This window comes from Triturus cristatus, chromosome 7 (genome assembly GCF_964204655.1).
Source record: "Triturus cristatus chromosome 7, aTriCri1.1, whole genome shotgun sequence".
NCBI classification, from domain to species: Eukaryota; Metazoa; Chordata; class Amphibia; order Caudata; family Salamandridae; genus Triturus; species Triturus cristatus.
In genome coordinates, this window is record NC_140590.1 from 1,803,014,984 (window position 1) to 1,803,035,857 (window position 20,874).

Here is a 20,874-nt window from a genome sequence, read left to right on the forward strand (position 1 = left end):
TGATCTCTAATGGAGATGTCGGTATAATTGTCAAATTCACAAGTAGAAGCAAGAACTCGAAGAGCAGCTATATATTCGACTGATTCATCGCTGGCTTGTTTCCTTTTAAAGAAACTGTGTCTCTTCAAAAGAACGTTAGGTTCATCTGAAAATTGTTTTTTAAGCTTGCTTGTAGCTTCAATATACATGTTCCAGGTGCCATCACCAGAGGGTCTAGGAAAACGAGGTAAATTGTCAAAAAATTTCTGTGCCACAATCCCCAAGTGATTGAAAAGAAGAGCTTGTTTCCTTTCTGGAGAAAATTCCTTTCCATCAATGGCAACCAGATAATTTTCAAAAATATGGATCCATTGTTTCCATTCAATTTCCGGTTTGCCAGGTCTTTGCAGAAATGGAGGAGGATGTAAAGCACTATCTGAAGCAGACATGACGACTCCCAGTTAAAGTGAGGCAGTAAAAAAAAAAAAAAAAAAAAAATTATTTTGTTCTCTTTTATTATTCTGCCGCTTTGTAACACATCCTTTTATTGGATTAGAAGGATTGAAATGGAGTATTTACTTATTTATTAATTTGCTAATTTTTCCCTCTTGAAATTAACAATGAATAATAATGTATTAAACCTTTCAGATTGCCATAAGAATGAAGAAACAAACACCTAAAAGAATGTTCAACACTTATAATTCCAAAAGAATAGGCAATTGTGGTACACTTCTGTTGCTGAGCGCCCTTAGTTCATCAAAGTATGCTGGTTGGAATGCTGGAAACAAACACTTAGAGGAATGTTCACATTTAAAGTTTCAAAAGAAAAAGCCACTTGTGGAACACTTCTGTTGCCAAAAATGCAGGTAATTGGAACGTTTTGATGGTCAGCGCGCACAATAATCAACGAATTCCAAGGCGCGTGAACTAAACAATGTTCTCCTTGCCGGAATACAGTAAGCCGCTTGTTGCTAGGAGGCGCGTGAACAAAGCGCGTACAGAACAAGGCAGCTCGCGTTGGTTGCTAAGGAGCGCTTTTGTATGCAGCGTGTGAAGATTAGCTTGCGAAGCTTTGTCTCGCGCTACAGTAACCGTTATACCTCGCAGCAATGTTAATAAAGTCAAAGCCAGCACAGAAACAAAATTTAATAATCCGACCTGAAAAGGCGTGTCCTGCGGGTCCTTAAACGAAAAGAGGAAAATGTTGTATCCTTGGTTGGTACAAGTAAGACTCCGCACACGATAGTCTAGTTGGTAGTCTTTATTAGTAGGTCCGACGAGCCACCGCTCCACACACTCCCACAGATCAGCTCCAACTGCCATCAACTCGAACCTCACGCAGCATCATTGATGACACGCATTTAGAATAGAATGAACACACTTAACAAGCATAGTTAAGCACAACATATTACCTCTTTTTGTAACAACAAAAATAAACACAAAAACACAAAGGAATAAAATAAAGAAAACACAAACAATGGTGAGATTAAAAGTACATATACAACAACATCAGAAACAAATGTGAAGTTAAAAGAAACACAAACAACAACTTCAATTGGCTTAACAATACCACTAATAGTCTACAGTAATCTTAACAATAACATGAATGCTCCCAGTACCAGAACATTAATAAATGGTTAACAATACCATGAATACTCCCAGTACCAGAACATTAATAAATGGTTAACGCAGCTTCCACGGAAGAAGTCTAACACGCAAAGACCTCTCCCTTTCCAGACCAGACACACTCGTCCTCAGACCAATTTTGGAGGAAGCATTAGAACACCCCGTGGAAATTGATGACTCCACAGGTTTGTTTGAAACCGCTGGTACTTTGACCACCTTACTCATATTCCACCAATGACCACCCTCAACCATTACCGCACCACCACAAACCCTTTCCACACATACAGGCTCACCAAAAGTCACACCACCCTTCCTAACACCTCTTGTGTTCTTAATGCGGACCATATCACCAGGTGACAGCATTATTTCTTTGGCTGACTTTTTCTGATTGTACATAATAGCCATCTTCTCTTGTGCTGCTTTGACACGAGTATCCAACGCAACACTATCTACATTGGACACAACCTTGTTGCCCACCGTCCTCAACAACCATCCTGGATAGAGAGTAGAAGTAGGCACTCTACCCTTGAGTGAAACAAAAGGTGCAATTTTCGTCAAAGAATGTGGTGTGGTACGATAAAACCACAGCATCGACCTAACAGCACCTTCCACATCTAAGCAATTGTGTTTGGCCCACTTGATACACTCCACAACCACCCTATTCATTCTCTCAACCAACCCATTGGTTTGCGGATGTCCAACCGAACTCCTCAAATGCTTCACACCTGACTCATTTAAAAATTCCTTCATTTCTTGATTTACAAATTGTACACCATTATCTGAAACCATAGCCTCCGGGAACCCCTCTCTCATAAAAATCTCTTTGAGGAATAAATTAGCATTTCCAGCAGTGGGTGACGCACAAAACTTAACCTCAGGCCATTTGCTGTGAAAATCCATGAGCACAAAAGCAAAACGCAAATTATGAGGCAGAAAATTAAAAGGACCCACCAAATCAATTCCCACTTTAAGCCATGGCTTCGTCGGATAGGGAATAGGTTGAAGCGGAGGAGTGACCACTTTCAATCCTTTTTCAGCACCACAACAAATCACACATTGTTTGATCCTACACTCTATATCTTTGTCCATTGAGGGCCACCAATAATGAAGCCTGAGACGTTTTTTGGTCATGGTAGTTCCAAGGTGACCTTCATGCGCACAGTCAATTAACTTCACACGCACACCCAAAGGAGGAACACACCTACCATCCCTCATAATCACACCATCTTCTATAGACAATTCTTCTGCTATTTTCCAAAAAGGCTGAATGTCCTGTGATACACACCTCTCTCGAGGCCACCCCTTCACAATGTACTCTTTCACACTGACAAGTGTCAAATCCTCAATCACAGCCTTCTTCCACTCTGCCTCGCTACACGCTTTGTTATCAACAGCATCAACGACTGCTATAAAACAATCCTCTTTATCATCATCTTGATCCACAACTTCATCTTCAGACAGGGGTAACCTTGACAACAAATCAGCTCTTACATTTTGTCTACCTGGTATATGTTTTGTGATGAAATCATATTGTAGAAGTTTTGTGGTCAGCGTAGCAATACGAGGAGTGGCATATTTTAACCTTTCGCCACCTAGAATATATATCAGAGGTTTGTGATCTGTTTGTATGATAAATTTTCTTCCCCAAATATATATCCTAAACTTTTCACACGCCCAGTAACAGGCTAACAGCTCCTTTTCGATCACAGAATAATTGAGCTCCGGATCTCTAAGTACTCTAGAAGCATAACTAATAGTCACTTCATTCTCACCTGTCCCCTGTGTGAGCACTGCCCCTAACCCATACTGGCTAGCATCAACCGTGATCACACAAGGCACCGCCGGATCATAGGCTCTAAGAGTTTTTGCATTAAGCATTTCGGCCTTGACCAACTCAAACGTCGCTTGACAATTGTCATCCCAATCAAAAATGGCCTTGGACCTCACCATATTAGAAAGAGCTTTCATTTTTGAAGCATAATCAGGTATAAACCGTGAATAAAATTCACACAGACCCAAAAATGAACGCAACTCATCCTTATTCTTTGGACTCGGACACTCCACAACTGCCTTCACCAACCCGGGTCTAGGGCTCACCCCATCACCCGAAACCAAATGTCCAAGAAATTCAATCTCCCTCTTCCAGAATTCACATTTACTTTTCTTCACCACAATACCTTTACTCTCAAAGATACCCAAGACTGATCTTAAAATCTTATCATGTTCCTCCAAATACTTACTGAATATCAAAACATCATCTTGGAAGATGACCACACCTTTAACACCTTGGAGTACAACCTGCATCACTCTTTGGAAAACCGAAGCTGCCGACGCTAACCCAAAGGGCATACGACAGAATTGGAAAGTCCCGAAAGGAGAATTGAAAGCAGTGTAGTGTCGTGAATCCACATCCAATAGTATTTGATGATATGCAGACGCTAGATCTATTTTTGAAAACCATTGAGCGTCCCTCAATTCTTCAAGTAAATCACCAATTTTTGGTAGAGGGTGTGCATCCACCCATATCTCTTTATTGAGACTCCTCAAATCAACACACAAACGAATCTCACCATTCCGTTTTCGCGCGACAACTAATGGACTAAGCCACAAACTGGACTCCACAGGCTCAATCACACCAGCACTCTCCAATCTGACCAATTCATTCTTGAGATCAGCTCTAAGACTAAACGGCACTGACCTTACTTTATGTTTCACCGGTACCGCATTGCCTTTTATCTTAATCATATGCTTGAAACCTTCAACCTTACCTAGCTTGTCAGAAAACACACACGGATATTCTTTTTCTAGACCACTTGGATCCAGTGAATCCTGTACCACTAGTACCTGTTCACTAGTTCCCGGTCTCAGAATCATGCCAAACAGGCCTTGGTGATACCACCCGAGAATATTTAATCCACGCACAGCAACATAGATTTTTCCATGAATCCTACGATCTTTATATTGCAAAACATCTTCAATGTATCCCTCCAGCTCTATTTTCCGTCCCTCATATGAAACTAGTTCTCTATCTGGTGGGAAAAGTGTCCTTTCATCCCATGACTTTTTAAAGAGTTCATATGTGATCATAGTGATTCTAGCTCCTGAATCTACTAGTAACCTCAAAATCACTGTACCCACAGTAATATCAGCATAAGGATCAACACAATCCGAAGGATTTCCATAAACAACACTCTTGTCCGTAACCGTGACAATCATATCTTGAAAATTTTGCACCATGTCACCTTCACTCAGTTGCTCATCTTTTATGCAATTAACCTTTTCACTCTTGTTCTTACCAGTCTGACATACTTTGGCCAAATGCCCAAATCTACCACACTTGTGACACTTTGCATTTTTGCCTGGACAGAACTTGTAATCTTTTCCATGAGGAGGGTACCCACACCTATAACAAATATTCTTCTTGTTGAACACCCCTTTGTCACTCGATTTCGCCCTGTTAGCAGAATTGCTATTAGCACTAGGAGTAGCAACTACATTTACTAATTCTTTGGATGTGCTGCTCGCACTCAATTCTTTGATTGAATTCTGTGCCAATTCGACACTTTTTGCTACTTTAATAATCTCTTCTAGACTGGGGTTACCCATAGTGAGTAGTTTTTGCTGTATTTGTTTGTCAGTACAATGTGCAATGAACTGGTCCCTGACTAACTGATCTCTGTATTCCCCAAACTGGCATTCCGCACAAAGTTTACGCAAAGCGCTAAGAAATGTGTCTACGTCTTCACATTGCAACTGCACCCTCTTAAAAAATTTGTGCCTCAAGACAACTAGACTTGGCTGAACATCAAATTTTATAATGAGTTTTTTTACCGCTTCCTGATACTCGTCCAACACCTCTCCTTCTGCCAAAACGATATCAGGAAGATGCTTAAAAACTTCCCTACCTTCAAACCCCAATGAGTTTAACAGTAGAAATTTCTTTCGTTCAGCCCTGTAACGTGAGGCACCTATTGCACCCACATACGTTTCAAACGCATCAAACCACTGTCTCCACTGGATCTGAGGCGTACCCGGATTTTCTAAAAAAAGAAGGAGGAGGATTCACTGATTGCATGACTGCCTAAGACCCTTGTAACTTCTGCCTAACTTCTCTATGTTGTTGGCTCAATTTGACAAATTCTACTTAAAAACTAGAATAAATTTCCTTAATTGGCAACCAGCATAAGTAACTCTCTAATCACATTTGCCATGTTGCGCTTTTGCCAAATACAGTTAATACCAGACTCCAGTTTCAGTTGAAAACATCTCAGTTAGTTTCAAAGAGTCTTGTAAAGGCAGACACTTTTTTCTTCCTCCGCTTACCAGAGTCAAGGTAATCCCTTACATCCAATTCTAAACACAAATAAACGTTCACCCAGATGCTCGATGTTCTTCACCGTGATACAGCAGACACACGAAGCTCTTCACCGTGGTAACGCGCTCAATGTTCTTCACCGCAGACACTCAACGCTCGTCACCGTGGTAACTCGTGTAAACACAGTTACCAATTGGATGAAGAGAGAACCGTGTTAACCAATCACTACACAGCGTTCAAGTGCTGACGAAAGAACTGAAAGGTTTTCAACTAGCTGATCCAAACAGGGTTTCACCGAATCACGATGCAGTGTTCCATTGCGTCATCATTCCTGAAGGACTGTCAACGAATACGGAGCTCTCGCTCAACTGATTTCTGCAATTAGCCACCACCAATTGCTGTGTGTCGTTCACGCCATACAACGCCAATCGTCACTTCCACTACCACTGCTCTCCTCTTACTTCGAATACAGACTGCCGCCGGAGAAGAACACAGGCTTCTCGTCAATTAAAAACTGCCGCTGGAGGAGGTAAGATGCCGACGAACACAGTTTGACACCCACACAAAACTGCGCAAGCTTGTAGATTCGTTCCGCGGTTGTCGTGGTTCGTGGCACTGGACGTGGTAGAAAAGTGATGTGGTTACTCTTGTTTCTCTGGTTTCAACGTCAAGTTCCTCTTTCCTAGAGTGCGATTATCGTTCGTAGTGTTCTTCACTGTTGCCAATACTACTCAACAGCTCCGGTGGCTCGCCCCGTCGTCGCCAAAATTTATGTTGTATCCTTGGTTGGTACAAGTAAGACTCCGCACACGATAGTCTAGTTGGTAGTCTTTATTAGTAGGTCCGACGAGCCACCGCTCCACACACTCCCACAGATCAGCTCCAACTGCCATCAACTCGAACCTCACGCAGCATCATTGATGACACGCATTTAGAATAGAATGAACACGCTTAACAAGCATAGTTAAGCACAACAGAAACCTTGTGAAGTTTTCTTACGATGAGGATCTCAGCGCAGCAACGAAGCTTACGAGTGAAGTTGAAAGGAGAGAGGTGTCTGTACCCCACTCCTGATACCAAAATATGTGGCGGTAGATAAATCAACCTCTGACACGCATTGCTGTTATCCTTTTATTCAGTAATTAACTCCTTTAGAGACGGACCCGCAGGAGAGCAGCTTCCGCTCGATAACAAGTCGGGTAGATTACAAACACATAAAACATTCTAGAATTCAGAGGGAAGGGACAGTCAAAGAAAGGAGAAGAAAGACTTACGAGAATGTTACACTTCACTATGACTTTTCGTGTCCAGTATTCTATGCCGTGCATACTTTCAATCATTCACCTCTGGCTGGCTCCTCACCTTTCTACATTCAAGATACCTCTCCTAGTATTTCTTTCCTTCCATTCTCAGAATCATTTCAGTTCCTGAGTCACAATCAGCTCTCTGACATCTCATAACTCTTTTCAGAAGGCCAAAAGGAAAATTCTTATTTTTTTGCCCTGAGCTGCGCCCTCAGCCCTTTCTGACATTCAAATTTACTACTTTTCAACCATTCCTAAAAATACTTGGCGAATTTATAAGTATCTTCAAAATATTCCAGGACTGGAGTTGGAATACTAAATATGCCTCCTGGGATGTTTGGGGGAAGTTGCTCTGTCCCCCAAATATTCTAGGATTGGAGTTATAACAGTAATTTCAACCTTCCAGTGTCCGCCATGTCCACTGCAGCCCTGATGGCGCAGTTCAGGGCAAGATGCCGCATCCTGCCACAAAAGACAATACACAAATGTAAAAATGCCTCTGTCATCTGTCCATTGCATCCTCACTGTATTGTGTTTATGATCTACACAATCCAATGATGGCTTGCATATTGAAGGCTCAATAACAATGAATGTAAACTACATAAAATCCTGGCTCTAATGTTCCTGGTAGTGCCGCTGTGATATCCCTCGTCATCTGTAACAAGAAAAGGACATGACTACTGCACCATAATACTTTACGGCAATGTCCGACAGCAAGGTGCTGTGATGCCATACAAGCTGTAACTAACAAACACAGAGACAATGCCTGCTGCCACAGACTCAAGACATAAGAGCACCTCGCCACCACTTCAGCGGAACTCCTGGTGACCCACACCATCTTCAAAGCCAGCCGCATCACCTACAAGGCCATCAGGAACTGCACCCTTGACTATCTATCTGACAAGTTCACTACAACCAAAAACCAAAAAAAAAAACACAAGAGTACAGGCTTCTCCATCTAAGCAACCAGGATCCGGAGGGCCATCCTGTATCCATCATCCCAGTCCCAGACATGCTCCATTTTAGGAAAAACCTGGAGGCGCACTTCTTTAAAGGACACTGTTGGAGTGGAAATCACATTTAAATTTTAGCGACATGGGAATTCCCAATTATGGCACTTTCAGCGAGAAAAGTAAAAAACGTGCACCAACTACACGTTCAAGAAAACATGACAACAGAACTTTAGTTTCTGCGTGGTAAAGGCATGCAGAAGAAGTATAGTCTAGATTATATCATCCTGTGATTTACTAATAGAAGACAAACTATATTTTACTAACGAGTGCTAGAGATGTGTAATTGGTGAATTTTCAGGTTATGGAGTTTACCTCTAATTGTTCTTTATTTTCATATACGAGTATGCATAACTGATGTAGAATCAAAGCAAACCTTAAGATTTAACCGGATTATGATAATGAAATGTATTCAAATCTAGGACGGTGTGTGCAAAAGTGTGCACCGAAATGACAAAAAAAGTAGGCACTACACCTTCCTAATTAATAACGCATTCATAAAACCTTTAATAAATTGTATTTCATATTTATATACACATAGTATGTACCTAAAACGAGAGCAAAATTCTAGGACATAGTAAATATTTGTGTTAGTACTTTTGAAAGCAGAAAACTATGACGATGTGTGAAAACGTGTGCACCGAAATGAACAAAAAAAAGTAGGCACTACACCTTCCTAATTAATAACACATTCATAAAACCTTTAATAGATTGTATTTCATATATGTACTGATAGTATGTACCTAAAACGATAGTAAAATTCTAGGACATAGTAAATATTTACGTTAGTACTTTTGAAAGCAGAAATCTATCATATCAACACATATTTGTTGTAATCATATTAAATGGTTTCAAGTGCATTAGGATTGTACTAGCATTATGACAATGCATATTCTCTATGATTAGATGCTTATTAATCATATATGTTTTACGTTATATTAACTCAATTTAATGTAGGCCTGACTGCATACGTGTAGTCTCTTGACTTACTGAAATCATTGTTCATGAGAGAATTCCTCCGTATAGCAAGTAACGTGAAACAGTGTTTTCTTTCCTGAGTTCTCATGTACTGTACAAGGTAATTTGCTACAGTTTTCGTTACAATCCTGAACAGCTGACAGGGAAACTGTCCTCTTTAACTCGCTTATGTGCTCTTGCTAACGGAGCATTGTTCCAACGTTTCACGTACTGGACTGCCTAAGGACTGCATAATTGTCCCACCCATTTCTTTACATGTTGTGTCTTCTTTATGTTGTCTAAACCCATCCTATACGAACTGACCAGTAGACTGAGTGGTCTGACCAGATGAGGTGATTCTAGGAGGTGTCACCCCCCCAGAACTTCAAAAATATAACACTGCTCTATTTAACGAACAGTGAGGCAGAGGAGCGAATGGCTGTCGGAGCTGGATGGTGGCAGGTGGGCTGCTCACTATTTCCTTACTTACGAAACTCTTTGCAGAACTTTGCTTGGCAAATTATGACTTGTCTGATGCAGTCTCACCTGGCTTCCTTCCTGAACAGACGCATACGCTGTGTGCGCACAGTAGTCTCTTCCTTCTTGGGAGACTGCTTGAATTGGCATGTTTCATGTCCCTTCCTGAACTCCTGAGCTTTGGCATCTTATTTCAATTGTCTTATTAGAACTTGACTAAATTGTCTTATAACCCGACTTACTGACGCACATGTTTGATTTAAATTCTTTTAAACTAAATTACCAAATCAACTCAGCTATCATGATTGGTTCTCTTCAATTGAAAGTGCATTCCTAATTTGGGGTTACTATTGACCAGTGGAGATCATATTTGAGAGATCTTGGAGCATCAAATACTAATGCGGTTATTCTGTATAGCTTTAACGAAGCTCTGAGTGTGTATGGCTTGACTCGCCTATGTTTCTTTAGGAGATTTAGGCTTGCTGTGATAATATTCTATCTTTATAGTATTGTATCGGGAGCAATCTATACGAGTTTGATTTCTAGGCTCTAATTCAGTTATCCAATTCCTGGTCCTCATTGGATGACTGTTGGGACCCTTTATATCCAACCCCTCTCGGTACTAAACAAGATCCATCGGAGGACCGAGAGGGAGAGAGGTGATCGTTGGCAGGTAAACAGTTAAAAGTTTTCATTTACATGTTGACGGGCCTAGTAACACTACACCAAACACTATCAGGGTGAAGTAGTCACTTCCACCCCCTGAGCCCAGCTACCCTTCCATTCACTCGCTGACGGCATCTTCGCATTCGACCCTGTGCAGCGCTCCAATGCCCTCTGCCTAGGTCGGCGCTTTACAAATCCCACATGCACACAGAGTCAGCAGAACACAAGGAAACTGCTCCCAGTAGAACACCTGATTGAGTGAACTGAAAGCTTACATGTGTTTGCTGTAAACAACATGTTACTTCTTGGCGTGCTTATATTCACAGCCAGGGCTTTAAGTGGGATGAAAAAACTGGGGGGGGGTCTCTCAAAGGGGCGTGGTCAATGTAATTAAGGGCCAGGCTTAAAAACACGTAAGCTAAAAATCTGTGCTTTGCATAGTGTGCTGCCTGACTTGTATTCTGCTGTTTTGTCATTGCATCCTGATATATGATATAACAAGTAACATCATACCTACAACAAGTCAGGACTATTGGCTTTTTCAATGGCTGTTAGTTGCATAAGATAAATAAGCAGCAACTATGGATTGTATGTAATATTGAAAAAGCTTCCACTAAAAGCCCTGGTGACACCACAACAATGTTGCTGCTCCTGAGTTTCAAAAAGTGAAGGAAATACAGAGAGAAAATGACTCTTTAAAGGATTTCCCTTCCCCTGCAATGCTAACCTGGCATGACGTCATGCAGTAACTTCTCCAGTAGTGAGAAGTGAGCAGTACACATGATTTGCCTGCTGTCACTGCTGGACAGCCTGTGCAAGGGCACAAAACAGAGCCCGATAGAGACCCGTTTCGAAGCCCCCTTTAAAAAAACTGCTGGTGCTCAGACCTAGTGAGATCCACCCCACTTAAAGCCCTGTTCACAGCACATCTAACACGTGCCTTACGGGTTATCTGCAACCAGAACTGCTCTTAACAAGAAAAGTTCAAGAGACCAAGGATCTCACAGGGGGCGGGGACTCGGTTGAAGGTGTGACCCAGTGGTATAACAAAATAACAAATAATACACTGCCACCTCACGTTAACGAGTATTACAAGTTACCTGAAGTTTTAAGACCTAAAATGGACAGAATTCTTTGACGACTTGCTACCTCTTTATAATGTAGGTCATGGGGTCACGTCTTCTTACACAGTATAAAGTATCACAGGAAGACTCAAATTCTTCATGGCCCGGAGTCCATCACAGGACTGGTGCTGATTCCAACGCTAGTCATTTGGGCAACCTTAGAATGACACATGGCTGAGCCGTCCCTGCAGGAATAAGACCTTTGCCAAAGACCAAGTGTCCAGTGGCAATGCACGTGTGTCTGTAAAGATGGCCTCAAGAACCCAGCATGCCTCAAGATGTTGGATAAAAAGATGCCACCAATGGCAGAAAATACCAGAAGACATGGAGCCACTTGGTGGCCCTGGAGATGGTGCCAACGGGTCACTAGGGCAGAGTCTTTAACACACTGAGCCCCCAAATAACAGTCAATAGGACCTTCATTAATGTGTGTATTCCTATCTGGCACATGGACAGAGCACATAAACAACAAGGAGCTATAGAGGGGCAGTTTCCAGCTAGATCGCCCTCCACCCATCAACTATTCAAACAACAAACATCTGGCCATTAAGGCACTTTTTTCTCTTTTTAGTAAGACCGAAGTCAGGGGGTATTCACCTCAACCTAACAACTGTTTCAAGGATTATACAGTCTAATACGGTCCTCTATGCCTGAAATACTCGGTTGACTTAAAAAGGAATCGTAAACCAAGTGTGTGTCAGACAATCCACAACAACGCATCCACTTAACATTAGAATATGTGTCCCACCCAAATATTGTGTGTGGAAAAGAGAAAGTGCCTCCCATGCCCACCATCAGAGGAGCTACCGGCAGGTTCTCACCAGCTTGCCCACGTAATCATCATCATCGGCAGCTTTCTCTTGTAAAATTATACAGTGTCCAGAAAAACAAATGTGTAGAGGTGTACTTAGTAAGAAAATCACTAATAGAGAAGAAAGGAAAAAAACAGACCCCGTGAGGTGCAGGAGGCAAAGTTGTCTCAAATCAAAATTAAAAATGAGCTAAGACTCACATAAACAATTTTGACCCTTCCATCTGAAATTGTGAGCTTGCCCAATATTAAAAACATAGCATGTTATATACCCGTTCTAAGTAGGCCACCATGTTTCATTGCCTTTATTTCTTTACTGCAAATTCGTCAGGGCTTCATGGTCATGAATCACCTCCCTGGACACAAAGAATGACACATGGGAGCCACGGGCCAGCGTACCAGCTCCCACGATGTCAGGGAATGTGCATATCTTACACTACTTCCCATTGTAAGACGACATGCCGGGATGAAAGAAGGTTAGACGGGTGTGGAATTACGATAAATACAGTTAAGCAACATTTGTGCTGTCTTAAAACCTAGATACATGACAGATGTCATGGGATAAAAGGGGCCAGTGCAGTCTGACAGACGTACGCGTAGTGGGAACGCTGGAGACGTCTGGCCCGATATTACCTCTCTCACCTCTCACAGATTTGAGCTTACTTGGGAACAATGACTGAAACCCGCCCTCACCGAAGATTGGAAACAGACTCGGGGCCTCTGGAGTTACGTCCGAAGAATAAATTAATCCCTGCTGAATAGCAAAGGGCCAAAGGTTACTGCCAGATGCCAAAGGTCACAAGCTGTGACACGTCCATGCATAGTACAAGCATTGACATAGCCAATAGGTCTAGCTTTTGGGACCTTATAAGTATTTAGGTATGCTGCACAATATCCTTGGCGCAACAACATCAACTGTTGCATGGCTAAACACTTATAAGGTCCCAATGGCGAGACCTATTGGCTATGCCAATGCTTGTTAAATTTGGTTTGAGACAACTTTGCCTCCTGCACCTCACAGGGTCTGTTTTTTTTTTCTTTCTTCTCTATTAGTGATTTTCTCACTAAGTACACCTCTACACATTTGTTTTTCTGGACACTGTATAATTTTTACATGAGAAAGTTGCTGATGATGAGGATTACGTGGGCAAGCTGGTGCGAACCTGCCAGTAGCTCCCTGGTGGTGCGCACGTGAGGCACTTTCTGTTTTTCCACACACATATTTTGGGTGGGACACATTCTAATGTTAAGTGGATGTGTCATTGTTAATTGTCTGACACACACTTGTTTTATATAATTCCTTTTTAAGTCAACCGAGTATTTCAGGCATAGAGGACTGTATAATCCTTGAAACAGTTGTCAGGTTGAGGTGAATACCCCTGACTTCGGTCTTACTAAAAAGAGAAAAAAACATGGACAGAGCAACCGGATACACCACCTGCTAAGGATGACTTATTTACCGACCTGATTTTGCACAGCTGGATTTCTAAACCCATACTTCTTCTAGGGAAATACGAACTACAAATCCCAGAATGATACCCGATGCTGACCGGAAAACCAGTGCTGACTCGAGGGGCCATGGGGCCGAATTCCAAGGCAGGCAGCGTCACAACTCACCGTCTCCGTTGAGTGCCAAGCCATCCTGTCTTCTCTGAACACTGCGCTCCCACCGGTGGACTGTGGTGTCCTGTCAAGGAAATGAGGATGGAGGATACAGACACCGGACCCCGGACATCACAAAGGCCACTCCCGCTGCAGAGGCGGAAGTGGAGGGGATGGATCAGTCTCCTGCCCACCTCTGCGCGTGCGCAGAGCAGGAATCACTAACCACCCAACCGGAGTGAGCAGATCACGCACAGGCATTCAAGGAAACGCCAGTCTGTGTTACACTGAGGTGGTAGCAGCATATTCGATGAATCAATGCCCTATAGGCAGGCTCTCGGCGTTTGAACAACTAAAGATGTTGTCAATATAATGGTTTGTTGCGAGATATAGGCGTCTTTGTTGCACTAAAATGCTATTATTGTTTAAACATACTCCACAAAGCCACAATAAACACGTATTTCCCAATATAAATAATCTCATAGCAGGTGTATTATTCGTTCTTTCGTCAGCTCCGTTTTAAAGGTCAAGGTAAAACGAGCAGTGAAAACTGACGGTACGAATGTTGTGTCTGTGATTATTTTTCAAGGCTACATTTCTAACACTTCTCAGCAGATCAGTGTTTGTGGGGGCCACTAGAACTATGCGGCAATAACGGAGTACCAAAGTGTCAGAGTTGCCTACATTATGCAACAAGAAAAGACAAAACACGCTCGTTCTGTGGCAGTAATATTTCGCAATTTTAAGCGCTATAGAAATACAATTACAGTTGTAAGTCCCCGGTTACCCTCCGAATACATCTTTGCTACCAAAAAGAATGCCGCTGCCCGCGTCCCACGCAGGGGGACATCAGCAGGGCAGCTCTCTAGTGGCCACCCGTCGGAGCCTCCCCCCCCCCCTTCCACCTCTCTCTCGAGAGGCCGTGCCTGGGGAAGAGGAGGCCCCAATGGGCATTGCTGGGGGAGGCGGGCCGCTGGGCTGGGCGGGGCCAGGCCCTATTTATGCCTCCCGCCCTCTGTTTCCTGCTTACACTCCTGGCCGCGCGAGTGTCATGGACGCCTGGACGCTGTTTACTTGGTGTTCTGATGGGTCCATTGTCTGGCGTCGGTTCTTCCGCTGTCGGGTCCTCGCGTCAGCATTTCCCGGTGAGTGCAGGGGTATTGCTAACCCCCCTCCCACATAGTCTTTCTCCGGCAGTATAGGGCTGTGCGGGGGACAGTCGGGCGCCGTGGCAGTTGTCCCCAGGCCCCATGAGGAGTGGGGGTCGGGTTTGGCAGTGAGTGCTTCCCTGGTTGCACATGTGGGATCCTTGGTTGCGAGGGCACATCCGAACCCTGACCAGATTTTAAGTAAGCAGCCGACGCGCCGCCTACGACCTGTGAATCGTATCAGGGTCTCGATTTTGAAAATTAGTTAGGTCATGCCAGAGTTTCTTATAAAATTGTTAATTAAGCCCTTACCTGTATTAGCGACCGCGCTGCCCTGACGCCGTTGCTAGCAGCGGCTGTGTCTGCGCAAACATGCCTGTGAGTAACCGCGTGTGCCGGGATCTTACCGAGATGGCGCCAGAAGGGCTCCTGGGCCTTGCACTTTTATGGAAGTGACCGGGGGTCAAGTTTGAGAGTGGAAGAAGCGATCGGAGGACTATAGGAGAGAAGGGGCAGGACCTCGGCAGTCAAAGAGTAGGCCTCAAACCGCCCTGTGTTCTTAGTTCGTCTCTGGGTTGTCATTTTCCTTAATGATCCGCACTCGGGCTGTCCAGCAGACTGCTTTCCTTGCTGGTCTGTTTAGATCCGGGTAGTGCGCACGGCTGTTGCAAGCTCATGTGATGGACTCCGATGTCCATCGTAGGTGGTGTTTATGAACGAGAGCGTTCACTAGTCTTGTAGAAGTGTTCCATATTGACATCGTCCCTATGTCTGAAGGTGGAATATGCATGTGTCCTACATATTCGGGGGCTCTACAAATTGGTTTGTCACACGGCAGGCGAAAAATGACACAGGGCCGCCCTTATAATTGTAATTGTTTTGAACGCGATTGCCAGCAGAAGAAGAATAAGAATAATAAATTTATTGTTTAGTTAATAAAAACTGTAACAATATAACATTTGTTAACAGTGCGTGGTACCTATGAGATCAATTAAAAAGTATTATAAAACAGGTGCTTTTTTCATTAAGTTTTGAGCCGTTTCCTTGTGCAAATAGCCAATGTGTCAGTAAATTTAGGCTGTTATCTGGAATTAGTTCTGAAGTGCCGTCGTACTAGTAACTTAATATTAAAACATACATACTTGCAATTTGATTATAGATAATATAAATTAAATACAGAAAAATTTGCATTAAAGGGAGCGATTGTGTACAGCAACAGCGGGGTGAGCAGGCAAGTTCATTGTTCGTTCAAAGGGGCTATCTTGTAGCTGAAGTTAAGTCCTTAAGGACTAACTGAGACAAATCCGTATCTCATTCGGAGTTAGGAGAAACGTTGATGATTTTTTAGTCAGTTACCAGGTTTTTTAGCCGTTTTTGTTCAGCAAGCGTTACAAATTTTGCTAGGCGGCAGTTTAACTCAGTGTTTTCTGGGTTAAAACATGCTAGTACCGCTTGTCTCCTTGTTCGAATACCCATTGTGTTGAATAGGTTTTTTAGGAGTATCTGCCGGTCTTGAGCCATATTTTTGCATAGGCAGATTAAATGTAAAATGTCACCTTGCTTAGCTTTGCACAGGCTACAGGAGTCTTGACCTATCTGCCGTTGCCATGGCGGAAGATGTTGGGCACAAGGCAGAACTCCCAATCTGAACCTCATAAAGCTCATTTTTACTGCTTTAGAGTACCCCTGATTAAAGTATGTTTGTGGGGTCAGGGACTTATATGTATTCAGAGTCATCCAGGCATGGGCTCTGTTAGAAAAGGTTGCCTTGTCTTCAATCAGTGACGCTTGTTTGATGACCTTCCAGGCTAGTTTTTTAAAAGCGTAATATCCAATTTGGGTTTCCCAGAGTTCCTGTAGTTTAGTGTATTCTAAGGCTGACTGAAGGTAAGCTCTGGCTTGTGACGTATCTCTGAGTTGCAGTTCTTGCCACAGCAGACTGTTAAGCATGTGGGATCGAGAGCTTTTGATCTTATACCAACAAATGATATATACACCTTGTCTAGCAAGATCTTGTCGCAGGAGCCCGAATTCCAACCTAACCTGGGCTGGAGAGATGTAGTTCGGAAGACAAAACATTTGTTTGTAGGCTTTAACCTGGAGATTGTCTAATTGCTTAGCATCTCTGCCCCGCATTGCTTCACTACCGTATGCAATTGTGGGAAGAAGTTTTGCCTGGGCTACCTTTAGTAAGGGGGTCAGGAGCGGCCCCGTGAGTTTGTGCGCAAGATTTTTCAGAGTTATGGCCATTAACGTGCCCTTTCTTCTTTCCTCCTTCATCTGAGATTTAAACAAGCCTCCTTTGTCTATTATTACTCCTAAGTATCTGTACTCATCTGCCGCATCAATTTTTCTGTTGCCGAGGAACCAATTTCTCTGACATATTTTTTTGTTTTTTTGGATTGTCATCGTTCGTATTTTTTGCAGGTTTATCCTTAGATTGTTCTCTTCTGCGTAGTTCTGCATTGCCGTCAGGAGGTTCTGTAATCCAACGTGTGTGTGGCTTAGCAAGACTACATCGTCTGCGTACATTAGGTTGGACAGTGTAATCCCTCCTAACCGCGGGGAATGAGAATTACAGGCATTAAGTACTTTTGGCAGATCAGCCAGATATAGCGTGTGATGTTGTCACAATCCTTATGTGAATCTCCTGAAATTAGTTATTTAGGCATATTGTTTTTGAGGTGGGGCGGCCTGGTGCGCACGTGGAGCGGGGTCGCTGGGTGGTGGGCCGGTAGCAGCGCTGCCGGTCCCACACATCCGGGTGCCAGGGTCCTCCCGCGCGGGCGTGGTAGTGGATAACGACTTGAGCGCGGGTTGCCACCCGGGGGGGTGGCCCCCGAGGCAGGGCTCTGCTGGGTTAGAGTGAGGTTTCCACTCGCACTCCACTTTTGGTTCGTATTCAGACAATCCATGCCTACCACTTATGCTGGGGTGAGTCGCATTGTATGGGGCCGGCTAGTAGTGCTCCTTCACGCCTTGGCCATTGTGCAGTGAGTTTGTCCTCGAATCCTTTCACTTTTCCATTGCGCTGCGGGTCGTGTTGCCCGTGTGGGCTGTCCCCATGGGTTTCATTTCAGGCCTGAGTCTTGGTGTGCAATGAGTATGGAAATGATGTGCGGCTATGGCAGTGCTTTTGCATGCAGCCATTGGTTCAGCGGGGATGGCATTTACCCTGAGTGTAGCGGTTGCATGTGGGGTTTGTTGTTGGAGGTCCTGTGGCGCGTTTTCCGCGGATGTGGTGTAGGTAAATTATTCAGGGATTTACCATAGGTCAACATTGTGGTTTGGCTCCATTTCGGTCCAGGTTTGCACCAGACACGCCGTCTGGTGTGTTTTGGGAAGTGGCTGCCCTTGACGCATGTGTTGCAGGGAAAGGTGGCTGGCGGGGTTGGTCAGTTTTGAGGAGGGAGCTGGAGGGCCTGCATACCTACTGGTGCATGTGCTCCCACCTGATACTGAATGGCACGTCGGCTAGCTGCATCGCAGGCGTGTGGTTGGAGTCGCGGCAAGCCCCGTGAATGAGCCGGGCCAGCCGCTAGCGACCACTTGACCAAGCGGAGCATGCTCCGCTCCGCGATTATGAAGGGTCAGTGTTCGGCACAGCGTGGGCCTAGGGATGGTTTGGGCTGTTCATCCTGTCTGTGCGGATGGTGCTGGGGATGCCGAGTCGACAGAGACAGAAGTGCGTTGGTTTTGGGTGTGTGGCGATCGCGTGGCCTTTGAGCGCTGTGGGAGTTGGGTCATTCCCCCTTGCGGGGTGGATGCTCTGGGTGGCGGTGCCGTGCGGGGGTGGCATGCGGACCAGCTGCTGCGGGTTACCTCTCCGTTTGTTGTCCAAACACCATGCATATTGACCCCTATACTGTAATTCTTATTGCAGCCCACCCACTGGTGGAACTACAATCCATGCAAGCAACCTATGGGGCAGTTCCCAAGCTCGAGTTGAGTTAGTGGTCTCACTTAACTTGAAGGGTGTTTCATTCCTGGTAGCCCTGACCCAGATGCCACCATCGCTATTCACACTATCGTCCCCAAGCTTTCCTTCGATTCCTGGCTTCATGTTGAATATGCATGGCTTTGATATTTCAAACGCACCCTTTGCCAGCCACTCGCGATTTTAATAAGGAAGTAGGCCTAGGCAGATGGGGATTAAGATAGTCACATGAGATCAAATATTGGTTAAATGTTTGGATTCGGAATACTGATTTATTATTGTGAGTTCCACGCTTAAGTCAAGAGATGCTGCTGCCTTCATCTTTAGCCTTGCTATTCGGAAACAGCTGGGGTAATGTTTTCTTCAACTCACAGTCATAGTGGCAGCTTAGTCTATACAGGAAAGTCAGCAGCCTGAGCTGTGTTGAGACAAGCGGAAGGCCTGGGTTTGTGTGTCAAACATAACATCTTTAAGGTTATTCTCCCTGTTCCACAGGGAGGCAAGGTAAAGCCCAGAGTGACATGGTCTGCCGGGACTTAGCCTGGCTTGCCTCTCCTGCGACCTTTTGAAGTTTGTTTATGTATTTTTATGACGATGACAGATGCTCTCACAGTTGTTTGACAGGCACCAGGGCCAGATGGCATTAAAGTGCAGTGTGTTCTGGAAACTAAGGATCGGGTCCATTTTAGTAAGCACAAGGAGCTGTAAATATTTGGTGTCGCCCATAGATGCCCTGTGTTGGGTGAGTGATATCGGAGAGCTGTACTCCGTCGAGAGGGACATTGCCAAATAGCCAAGCCAATGGCACATCAAGTGGTTATGGTGAAATACATGTGGTGTTCCCCAGGGATCCTTTAAATGGAAACACTTTGGTGGAACAAGGTTTATCACACTAGGTCCCAGATATTGGAGCTCCCTCCCTCTAGAGATTAGGTCCTGCACAGACCTCATGACTTCCCGCAAACTCCTAAAACATGGCTGGTTAGACAGGTATATGAGTATCGTACCACTCTAACAGGTTTCATAGTAGCGCCAGGAAACCAACATGGTACGTGTGCCCTACAAATTTAGTAAAACATAACATAACAAATGTTGGTTTGGATTTCATAATCTTTTAGGAGCAGAACATAATGTGTTTATGCACAAACTGAGAGATTCGAAAGCAGGGCTGGTGGAACCACACAGGATGTTTCACAAGGTGACAGCAAGCCATACTGTGGAATAAACAATTAATGGAAATGAAATTACACTATTTTGAAATTAATTAAATAGAAGTCAACAAGTTTGACGATATTTTGGACTAATAGTTATGGTTAAAGGTGCAATAAGGTTACCTCGTTTTACAAAACCAATTCTAAGAAATTGTAGATCAATTTGTATCAGTTAATAACATTAACTAACAACATTATATAACAAACACTAAACAAACGGTAAATATTTTCAGTGCCTGCATTAAAAAAAAAAAAAGGGGCACTTGCACATAGGTTCATAATTGTTGTGGTTAGCATTAGGTTTTGGATTAGGGAAGGAGGTGCTGAGCTAATTTAATTATTGAAACTGATTTGATTTCTATGAATATGAGTCTAGATTACGTATCGTCTTCAGGTAATAAACTTTAATTTTAAGTAAATTAAAAAGTAGGAATGAACCGAAATATTTCAATAATATTTATCTGTTTGAGTTTATATGAACTATTGAACAACAAGGCTAGAATAAGACTCCATCATCTAATTTACTGTAACTTAATTTGCAAAAATATTCATTAAGCCTGTATCATCTGGTTAGTTAAGATAGATCCCCAGAATGCTAGGTCATTATTGGCAGTAGAAAGGCTAAAACAAGGAAATGTTGATGAGATATTGGTCAATTTGAAGTAAACAATAGGATAATAATACAATGTGAAAGGAAGCAAAAGTAG

At 43.6% G+C, this 20,874-nt stretch overlaps 1 protein-coding gene across 3 annotated transcripts in view; it reads right to left on the bottom strand.

The window, feature by feature from the left end:
* LOC146813218 (uncharacterized) overlaps positions 1-14,055 on the bottom strand; it is a 118,385-nt gene extending 104,330 nt beyond the window's left edge. For 2 of the 3 annotated variants that reach the window (XM_085620095.1, XM_085620096.1), the window contains exon 1: positions 13,887-14,030. In XM_085620095.1, the coding sequence (XP_085476221.1) occupies positions 13,887-13,910 (24 nt within the window). In that variant the 5' untranslated portion in view covers positions 13,911-14,030. Of the gene's footprint in view, positions 1-13,886 lie in introns of all 3 variants that reach the window. The other variant, XM_085620094.1, reaches the window with a different exon arrangement.
* Positions 14,056-20,874: the final 6,819 nt, after the last annotated feature.